Source organism: Amphibalanus amphitrite, unplaced genomic scaffold (assembly GCF_019059575.1).
Source record: "Amphibalanus amphitrite isolate SeventyFive unplaced genomic scaffold, NRLGWU_Aamphi_draft 000117F_arrow, whole genome shotgun sequence".
Classification (NCBI taxonomy): domain Eukaryota; kingdom Metazoa; phylum Arthropoda; class Thecostraca; order Balanomorpha; family Balanidae; genus Amphibalanus; species Amphibalanus amphitrite.
The window spans coordinates 698,471-709,748 of NW_024881612.1; the positions used below are offsets into that span (position 1 = coordinate 698,471).

At 48.3% G+C, this 11,278-nt stretch overlaps 1 protein-coding gene across 1 annotated transcript in view; it reads right to left on the minus strand.

Moving 5' to 3' along the window:
• The window catches only part of LOC122381280 (roundabout homolog 3-like), a 33,094-nt gene extending 23,255 nt beyond the window's left edge, over positions 1-9,839 (minus strand). Inside the window, exons 1-2 of the mRNA XM_043365270.1 lie at positions 9,706-9,839; positions 4,866-5,147 (exon numbers count right to left, since the gene is read on the minus strand). Coding sequence (XP_043221205.1) covers positions 4,866-5,147; positions 9,706-9,793 — 370 coding nt within the window. The 5' untranslated portion in view covers positions 9,794-9,839. The remainder of the gene's footprint in view (positions 1-4,865; positions 5,148-9,705) is intronic.
• Between the last annotated feature and the right edge of the window lie 1,439 nt (positions 9,840-11,278).

Here is an 11,278-nt window from a genome sequence, read left to right on the forward strand (position 1 = left end):
CGAGAGGCGCCCATTGCGAAGCCCTAAAGTCCATGCTACTGAAAGCCCGATTTCAGGTGTTTGACCTGACCTTGACCCGACCTGTGACCTCAAAATTCAACTATAAAGTACTCATCTGAAGCGTCTCGTCGCGCTCTTTCGTTTGCCGTCTCGTGCGTTTCGCTGCGCCTATTGGTTCTCGAGTTATCGGCTGGGGGCGTTTAACGCCCCCCCCCCTAGCAAACGGTGGGTGGCGAAATACCCCAGCAACTGCCGGGATATAGGGCGGGAGCGACACTACCGAAACTGTCAGCTCGCCGCCGGTTTATAGGGTTCGTCAGGGTTTGTCGGGTCGCATAGAGCGGAACTGACACTTCAAAAACTGTTCATGCCGTGAATTGAGTTTTTTTTTCGTGTCGCATAGGGCGGAACATGACAGGCAATTTTAGAAGTGTCTTCACATGGATTACAAAACCGTTTAGATTATTGTATTAACTTCAAGCCTTCCCTATTGTTCTTGACGATGATGCGGGAACTATTTCTAATTAGTGCTTCTAGCTTAGTAAAAGAACATATTGTGCAAACGATGAAAAAAGCATAAATGGAAGATTTTAATTGCAATTTTCTCTAACAGTTAAAGGGAGATTATGACCTTTTTCCACAAAATCTGAGTTAGGACCATTTTCTGACAAAACACAACAAGTTATAATGTAAATTAAAACCATTTTGCTCAATTCGGTACCTTGCCGCAAATATCTCAACTTGAAGTCACGTTAGCGGGGAGCGCTGAAAATGACCGTTGAATAAGTACTTACATCACTTTTGGTACTTGCATTTAATTTTGTAAAATGAGCGTATTCATTACATTTGATCTTCATCACATCTAGTTAGTTAATGGTCGTCTATAGTGCCTTCAAAAGATATTCATGGTTTGGGGGTGGTTTATGTCTAAATTTACGCAACTATTTTTCCTGTTCATCATCTGACGCCATATGCTGCTATTTTAGTAGCAACGACTCAATTTTGAATCGGTCCCGCCGACTGCACAATAAAAGAAGATAGATACAACACTTTTGCGGCATCACTGAAAAACTTATGCAGTACTGTTATCAAAATTCTCATAACACCGTTCGACAAACCTGAAGTCTTTTTGAAATAAATATGCTTGTATTTTTCGCTTCAGGCTCTGAGGCCAAAATAATGAATTTCGTAGTCGCAATCGCAAGATTTGGCTGCGTTTCTGGCGCTTGCCGTTCATTTGTGGCGCAAAATAATACTTGGAAACAAAGAAGAGTAGGCACTATGTACCCCCGAATTAGGATCTAATTAATTCTAAACCTCGTATATCGTTGAGAGCTGTTGCGAGGAGCATGATAAATGTAGGAAATATCATTAACTCTAATTCACATTAGAATCCTTACAACCAAGCAACGACAAGGCGATAACATAAACAAAAACCCAAGCGTCGCTGTTTGAAACAAAAGCGCCATATACTGCGACTTTTTTATAGAGAAGGACAACGCATTTCGGTGGGTGTTACAAGTACTGCAAGTACTGCTTCTTTTTTGCAAAAATAAAAACCTTTTTCACATACGAAAATGTGCTAGGAAATTTTCATATTTTATAAAAACTACAGTAGAAATAATATAGATGTCGAGTAATTTTTATTTAACCCGCGCCCGGCTGGGGGTCCTGGATTTCCACGCCCTGCTGGGGGGGGGGTGTTTGAACACCCCCCCCTTCTAACTCGGCTCCTGGGCCACGTAGCGATACGCGGAAGGCGGCGTTCGAAAGAGCGTCAAAAATAATGAGGAAATCACTTCGGTCAATTTTTTGGTCAGGTCAAAGGTCAGGTCGCCAGAGGTCATTGAAGGCAAAATTTCGCCGATTTCCAGGTCGAATGTCGACAATTTCCAAGAAGCCAGCGCATAACTCGGGAACCAATAGAGCTACAGCGCCGCGGAAAAGCGCATTCGATAGCCCTATTAACGCCCTTTCTGAGTAATTCTCTCAGATTTGACCTAACGTCAACGGTTTTGCCTGCAGGGGGCAAAAACTGCAAAAATAGCCGATTTTTTCGGAAACAGTTTTTCTGCAATAACTTTTGACCCAAGCCTTGTACGAGCTTACTTTTACCAGCATCGTGTTCCTCTCGTCAAGACGCATCGAATGAACTATAACTTGACCTTGAAAGGTCAACTTGAAAATTTGACCTCAGGTCAAGGTCATGACCTGACCGGAAAGGGTCATGTTGCATATCAGTCGATCCGTATCGTCGAGCTGAACACATCTAAGGCGTTTTCATCGCTCTAGCATGCCTCTATCAACAGTTATTTGCGAAAAACTGTTAGATACCATTCGTGACCTAAGATGACCTCAGGGCATAAACAGGGGTCACGGACACCATTTTCATGTTCAGTGTGTCTAAACCACTTGTAATTCAGTGTTTGGGAGTGTTTATAATGTCTTTCGTCCAAAAGAGGCGCATTTCAATTTTCTCCCATTGACTTATAATGGGGAGGTCGCAAAATTGACCTGACCTTAGGTCATCGATATCAAAATTCTGAGATATACATTTTGTACATGCTATTGCTCTTAGCAATCGCTGAAAGTTTCAAAGCGATCGGTCACTCGGTGTAGCTATGACAGACATTGAAACTTTTTATGAGGTGAGGTCACTTCAAGTGACCTGGTGACCTGACCTTGAATGACCTTGGTCTGAAATTTTCACAACATGTGTAGAATTGATGTATGATAAGGTGTACCAAAAACGGCGGCGCTCCGCGCCGCCGTTTTTGAGATATTCCCGAAAAACCACAAGGGGGGGGGGTGTTCAAACACCCCCCCCCCCAGCAGGGCGCGGGTTAAGAAAAAAGAAAGCTCATTATCTCCCTTTAATGGTAAATTCTCTACACATCAAGTAAAAGGTGCATGCTAACTGAAATTTAAAGTTCTTGGGGCCAGTTGTTTTCTTCTTTTCTTACGTCGCCCCAATGGCCGCGAATACACTTGTGTCTTGTGATAACGCCTATCGAGCACTTCTCAGACTACGAGACTGCTGAATGCTGAGTGCTGACTATTAGATAGAGTGAATAGATACCGCACGCAGGGTGAAAACGGCAAATGACGCGTGGTTCGTCTGTGAGCGTAAATGAGTGCATATCTGTTCTTTTGATAAAGTTGTGGTGTAGTCCACGTTTTAATCATCCTCTAATTGGTGTTTTAGCAATAAAATGAAGGTGCAAATATAAATTAAGTGGAATCACTTGAGAGTTTCTATTAGTCACTTAAATGTCGCTGTATTTTCCATTCTTTTTGACCCATAATTTTTGGGTAAACGTTTTCGGTCGGCTCATTACCAAGGGCAGATATCTGTGCCGTGCCATCTCTGTTTCTGGAGCACCCGCCCGTTCACCACACATCTTTATCCCGGCGAGAGATATATAGACCCGGAGGCAGGCGTCGTTTATCACAGTTTCCGAGCAGTTTGTCTAATGTTGTGCCTCATGACCTGCCATCGCGGCCCGGGACGAGCGTTCGGCGCTGTCTCACACTAATGAGGCCCGCACCGTGCGCTTTATGGACCGCGATAATGTGGCGGCCATAGAGAGCCTGTGCGCCGGAGTAGTCGGCTCCGGAAATGGTCCAGCGCCCTCTCTCACCCAACAGGTGCAGCTGACGACACGCGCGACGCGCCTCAGATAAAGCCCCGGCTCTGAGTCGACAGGTGGGCGGGGGCCGATTCGCTTCAAATCTACGTTTTGGACTGTGGGTAATAGGCATGCAGGGTCAGGTGCGGGGACTTAAAAGTCGGAATTTGTGAAGTGATTTTATTATTCAAGTCTTAAACCAGGAATTTCATTTGCAATAGAATTTCAAGGGCCATCTCCGGATCTAATCGCGATTTCGTCGTCCGGTTCGTTTCTTGTGCCTCAGCCGAGCGCGCTCCGCGGGTAGACATCTGGGTGGTTAGGCTGTACCGCCGCACAGGGCTGTCCGCGGGTCGGCCTACGCACCAGGCGGCTGCCACTGCCAGCCGGCGCGGCGCGGCGGGCGGACGAAGGGCCGGCGGACGGGGCAGTACCGGCGCCCCTGGGACGGCCGGACCGTGATGGATTAGCTGCCAATAGCCGCACCTGGGGCCGCCGGCCGCAGTGGCCCGTGGGAAAGGCTCGCTGCACACCAGCAGCGGTCTGTCGGCCGGAACGACAAATGCTTTTCTCCGAACTGCGCTTCTGAAAATATATTTCTCTACCAGTAGCGTTCCATCATTCATGCCAAACTTTACCAATATTTTGCTCTTGACTAGCATCTGTCCGCTTTTTTCCTTCTCCCTCTCTCCCTACCCCCCCCCCCCCTCTCTCTCTCTCTCTCTCTCTCTCTCTCTCTCTCTCTCTCTCCTTATCATCTGCCCCGAGTATTATACGCCGGGTGCTGATTCGAGGCCAGCCACCATGGCCGGCCATTGTTCGGGGGCATTGTGGCCACCATTGTGTGAGATCGGCTCTCTAGACGCCCGCCGAGGCTCTCAGCTTTACTGGGAGACCAGCCAGCCAGAGTGTGCTGACCGGTCCTTGACCTGACCGAATGGGTGGCCCGGACCGATCATTGACCTGGCCGGGGCTACTGGATACTAGCGAAACTAAAGCTGACGTATTGAACGGGGAACGTTTATCTTGAAGTGGAGCTAATTTTAGCATAAATAATTTTAGCACAATTAATTTCGTGGCAAGGATTAGGTCTTTCTTTCACCTGTCACCCATTGTAGCCTGATCTCTTCAGCCGAGCTGATTCACCACGGAACTGTTACCTGTCCCGCCTCGCCCTGTTCCCTGTCTTTGGCCCGCCACCCTTGATATCCCGTCCGGCTTCCCTCTGTCACTGACCTGCCACCAGGAGCGTGGCGTTGCGACTGGTGTCGCTGCCCAGGTAGTTGTCGGCCGTGCACCAGTAGACGCCGGCGTCGCGACGTCGGACGCTGAGCAGGAACAGTGAGCCGCGGGGCAGCAGGACTCGGTGGGCGGTGGGCGCCACCGGACGGCCGTCCTTGGTCCAGCGCACCCGCGGACTGGGGGAGCCGCTGGCCTGACAGTTGAGCGTGACCGGGCTGAGACGCGGCACCGTGGCGTCCGACGGGTGCTCGATGATGCGCGGCGCCCGCTCCAGCTCTGTCGGCAGACAGACGGAGGTGGTTGCTGACGGTGCATCATGTGTGTAATATAACATATCCTCGCGTACTAATCTTTTCTCACTCCCGACCTGTGGAGCTTGGAAGACTACATCTTACGCTTGAGTTTAATTGCTCCCCAATCTGCTACGTGCTCGTTTCAATTTACCAGGAGCATTCAAATAGGAGGGAGATATGAATGAGAGGGAGGCAATATTATTTTATCAGCGTTTACAAAACACAAAATACGTTGTAAAATTAGATATAGTGTGTGAGTTTGATAATTATGCACAAAAATAAAAATAAACAAAAATAAACACACAAATGCAGCCTATTGGCTGCATTTGTGTTTAATAGACTGTGGCCTAATATTTCGGTGTGATGAATTGGCCCTCAGCGTTAAATCAAACGCTTTATTGAGGCCATCCTTCAGTGTCAGATGTCAACAGCGTGTTATCAGGACGGTGACATCCAATGCTTTTTGGTTTGGGACACGCCATAAAACTGAAGGATGGGATTGGAACAAAGGATAGCAGATAAGACGACATACATCTCCGCCACAGCCATGACAAATTTAGACCGAGGAGAAGCCACGAGATTAATAACAAACCGCAAGGCTGTTTGGTAGGCAAAGGCCTCTCATATTTCGGGGATTTATGCACGACGCGCATCATTTTATTTCCATATTTTGTAAGGAAAACACTCGCCTCTCAGCCAAAGAAAGATGTGTTGCAATAGTTTGCCATATGATGATATGATGGTCAAGGAACACATGACATGTTTTTTTTTTTTTTGTCTAAAAAGTAGAACAATTTATACTACACTACTTTTTTACCCATGCTAAGGTGATACGGCCATAGCTCATGACTCACAAGTCACATGCATGTGCTATTGACCCCATCCTTTTCCCCATTGCATCTGAATTTTCAATATTCGAAAAATACATCCTCTATCTCACTCCTAACTCATGGAATGAAAATGAAAGCTCCGAGATCGCGAAATGTGAAGACCGCATTGCATAGTTATGGCACTCTAAATAATTCTGCTGGCGGAGATTCAGCGATTCTGGCGCCTGGCGGTGCCTGCCCCCGGCGATAGTCCGGGGCCCTCGGGCTCAGACCAGCCAGAGAGCGCGGCCCGGCCACGGCCGACGGACCGGCTCAATTTCGCCGGAACTTATCCGGAAGAGGAGGTGCCGCCGGATTCGGCCGTAAATCTCGTCCGGGCACGAGTTTGTCGCCTGGTGAGCCCGCGCGCCACCGAGTAATTGGTCCGATATCGGAGCTCCTCCCTAGCCGGCCAGCGGCCGGCGGGCGGCCACTTACAGCTCACTCCGCCGCAGATCCCATGTCAAACTTCAACTTTCAGGATAAATTAATTTATCTAAGCAGTGTTTCAGCGCAGTGCGGAGCGGCATCTTGAGTGTGTGCGCCGTCCATCCCGTATGAGGGATTTACTGCGGCCACTTTAGTGCGGGCCTCACCGGGCCGCGGCCCGCTGCACGGTGTGACATCGGATCAATAGAGAACCGGCCGCGCGCTGCCGAGGTGGCCGCGCCACCGCGCCACCGCGCCACCTCAGTGGCAGCTATTCGCCAGCAGCTGAATCGTTAATCTTCCCTGTCAAGGATATGCAAAAGGCCCACACCAGGAATAGTATCCACTTTCAGGGGTCGACCGGTTTGAACGGTATCCCACCGAGCTGAACCGATTGGTTCCGCCCGACATTGGAACGGCGCGCTAGAGAGCACGAAAATCAGCCGCTAGTTTCAGGGGATTAGTGTCCGATTCCGGTAAGCACAGCACGAAGACGTATCAATTATATGTAGCTATATTTTCCACCAGCGCAATCGATGATTGTTCTACAAAATCAAATTCATTCGACAGATATAGCATTTTATTTCAGTGAGCATAGATTTCTTTCGTACAAAACACCGCTGCCTGCCGCATTTCTGTGATCCTCTTCCTCGATCCGCGATCATTTTGAAATCCAGTCTTCCGCGGGCCGTGCAGCGGTGATTCAGTTTCCCATCTCCTCAGTGAAACCCTGTCGTTTTTCTCCGAGCGCTGGACGAAAATTCGCGCGCATTTCGGCGGCGAACAAAGGCGGTTCGGCGGCGTCTTTTTCGGCGCGCTGTCGTCGGCGCGCGCCACCCGTCTTCGACGACAGAGCAATTGGCCGGGGACACCACGCCGATACGTCAGGGCCCGCCGACGATCGGACGCCGTCGAAACCGATGGGTCGGCCGCCTGGTGTCGGCGGCCGGTGCCGATCATCGCTCCCGCTCCGACGGCAAGTCGAGGGGGACAGGCAGGGCAGGGCGGCGTCCGACGCAAGTCAAGGAGACAGGACAGGACAGGGTGGAGTCCAGAGGCCCGCCGCGGGTACGGGACGGGGACAGGGCGCGATCCGGATCAGGGCAAGGAGGAATATCGGTGGAGGCCAGTGGGCCGGAGGATCCAAAACGATCATTGATGAGCAGGCGTGCGGGGCTGCCGGAAGGTGGCTGCTGCGGCAGGGGTCTCAGCCGCAGCCGCGCAATATCTTATGGTGATCGGCGGCGACAGCTTGTGTCAGGTATGCCGGCTGGTGTCGGGCAGCAGTAACAGTGCCGGCTTGCGTCGGCTGCGCGGGATAGTGTCAAGAGGTGTCTGGGTGTCTGTGTCGGCGCACTAGCACGACACTAGCACACTAGCCACTAGCACCAATAGCCGAGGCAGCTTTTCGGGTATGACTGGGTGGTGTATCAGCAGAAAACACGGCTGTACCGATCAGTGTTTTTGCTAGATCGCCAAACAAACATTGCCTGTTTTCCCCCGAGAAATGTGCGATGATCCACGATGTTTTCCTATCACCCAATAGGGTCCCTTTTCCAATCACGATTCTCCTGATCTCATTTAGATGACTCGCAGGGGATATGGTGCACGATTACGGAAATGAAGGAAAACTTTTCGCAATGAAGAAGGAAATGCCTCTGTTAAATGCTCTTCAAACGGTGTGCAAGACACCGCTTTTGTTTTATCGACGTAGGTACATGCCAAGCACTCGAGAGCTTCCAAACCATTGATCTTGGCGTTTTGTATTATAGACAAAAGCCACATGTGTTTTGAGCTACTTATGATGTAGGGCGTCCGTTCACTCCGTACAATGTAGATCATCGGCGCTAAGAAGGTCAGAAATTATACCTAGAAAACAAGAGTCTGTCTACTATTGGAGCCTAATAGTATCGAGGCTGTGTAGATATTCATTGCACGACCGTCCGAGACAAACCATCAAAGCCATTGGTCTTCATAATTTCCTGGTATCAATGATGTGTCACCGGTCAGTGATCCATGGGCGGTCGTTTGAGCGTCCATCGTCGAACGGGGGGCCATCAGCATGATCCGGCAACTTTCCGCCGGTAATGGCCGATCGCTAACGGGGCTATTGGGACCGACTAAGTCTGGGTGTGTGTCGTTAGCCCCATGGAATATCCACTAGTAAGTGCAGTCAATAGCGGCCCGGACGGGGTCACGTTGCCAAACATGGCTTCATTCGGGACACTCATGATATTTTTAGCCCCAGAGTGAAACACTTCAGGAACACAATAGGCTCTGCCCATGGGCATGGCAAGCGAAATCGTTGAAGGAGCTGACTCTGAGCGACCGAAGCCAGAGAACATCGCGTATCGCCGTATCACTCAGTCACATCCGAGCCCAGCTCAGTGCCACTGCTATCTTATTACGCCTGAAAAGAAATGTGGTATGATACAGCGAGCTGAATCCTGACCTATGAATAAAAGTTGTTACCTAAAAGTATTGTCGTTGGTGCATCTGATGACATTTCCCGAACCAGGCACCGAAAATATCATGCAAAAGAGACATTTTCAACACTTTCTATTCGTAAAAAAATCCGATGAAATGGGTCGCAACATGTCTTCTCTCTTTCAGCGCGCTCAACCCATGAAACCGAAACCTTCCTTTTGTCAACTGTGTGGCTGTGTGTTTGCCGACCAATTCTGATGACGTCAGACCCGCTGCCGACCCGAATCCCCCCGGGCTGCGATAAGCCCCGCTAAGCCAATGGATGGCCACCGGTCCCCCACATGACGCCCGGACAATGGTCGAACTGAATTAATTGTCCCGAGCATGCACCCAGGCACAAAGGACTAGCTGGGTTACACGGGCAGGGGGAAGAATTATGGAGAGGCCGGCCTCTCAGAAACTGTCTGTAGGACTCAAATAGAAAGGGTGAGGGCCTAGTATGTATGTGAGGGCACTTAACTGTAGTGGCAATTACACATCAAGCATGGCATTAACGGCTCGATAACATTGGCTTGGCGGTCGGCACAAATAAAACAATCATGGCTTTTAAAAATCAAACAGGAAGTTCTACATTGTCACGTTTGAAAAGGCAAAAAAGCTCGTCTTAACAAAACAATTTTCCAAGTACATACGTTCGCTGATTCAGAAAAGTAAGATAATAAATTTATTTAATCTCGTTACAAAATTCCCACAGAAAAGAGCACATGCTGACCCTAAGAGCGTGAAAAGCTAATCTAACTAGAGTGGGGCACTCACCTTCCCCGAGTGATTCGACCGACAGCACCAGCACCACCGTCACCACGATCACCACTGTCACCGTTCTGGCGGCGCGTGGCGGCACCATCTCCACGGAGGAGACCGGCGGGCACCGTCACCGCCGGAGTCGCACTGCCGCCGGCGACGGAGCCGGAGACGGAGCGTCGGAACCGGCGCAGCCGCGGCCGACGCGGCGGCCGGTCACAGTGGGGTCGGATAAATTCACCAGCATTGGTGACCCGGGGGTCAGACGGCTTCACAGGGATTGGTGACCAAACAGGTCGTTAGTAGTTGTGACCCTGAGTTCAGGCAAAGTTGCCGATATGCTGCCCTTTTTACGACTGCCATCTGTTCCACATTTGGTGCAGATTAGGTGCAGATTTGGAGCAGATTTGATCAAATTAGGTTCATTGTTTCTTAAAACTTATCAGTTTGGGCAACACAGATGCTTATAAGCATTTTTGAAATTATAAGGCAATATTTTCGAATAAAACACAAATAAATTCATGACATGAAGACCTTTGTGTTACAAGTTGCAAGTTTACAAATTACAAGTTCTTTTGGATACTTGTGAAAAATTTGCAGTTGATCATGATATTAAATACAATACTAAGAAAACAGTGTGCATGATTATGCGTTCAAAATCGTTGAAGGACCTCAAAACACCCGAGTTGTCTCTATGTGGCACAATTTTAAAAGTTGTAAATGAATATAAATATCTTGGGTTCCACTTGACTGACAATTTGCGTGATGACCTCGAGATTCAGCAGCAGTATCGCCTGTTGTGTTGTAGAACGAACTCACTCATTCGCAAATTCGGCATGTGTTCGTACTCCGTAAAAAAGCGTCCTATTTACTGCGTATTGTGCAAATGTGTACTGTGTTCAGTTATGGCGCGTGTACAGCGCTCCTTTTTATAAGAAAATCCAAAGTGTGTTTAAAGGAAGACTGCCACCTTCAAAAAGTTTTCTCAGACCGGCCTATGATTTATTCCCTGGACAAAACAAAATTTTAGAATTCACCTGACAAAGTATCATCACGTGAATCGCGAAAAATTATCGATTATCATACAATTATCATCGGTTAATGTCTAGCGACAATGTTTACACATCACTAGACTTCAAGGTCATAAGATTATTACATTTTATTTGAAAAAGTAAGGTATTTTATGATTTACTAATATATGATTTCATAAGAAATTGGCCGTGTTTAATTTATTTTGCATTTAACTTCGTAAAACATTTAAAAATCATGGCTTTATTTGGAATGGGTCTGGCCCATGTTAAACCCCATTTCCCACGCTTTTTTGAAAAAATGAACTACTGAATATATAAGTTTAACTTTTATTTTGACACTCCAAAATTCTTCTCTGATCTCGAAACAATCAAAGTTTTGACATATATTTGCCAAAAGATAAGAAAATTCATGTTTCAAAGTTATCGATAAACAGTAGAGATGTCGGTTTTCTTGGACTAAAAAAATGGCATCAAACTGAACTTTGGTCTCCGATTTCTCGCAAACGGGTTCGAATTTCGGAAAACCGACTTCAGTCTGGGACATAGGTGGCTCAGCT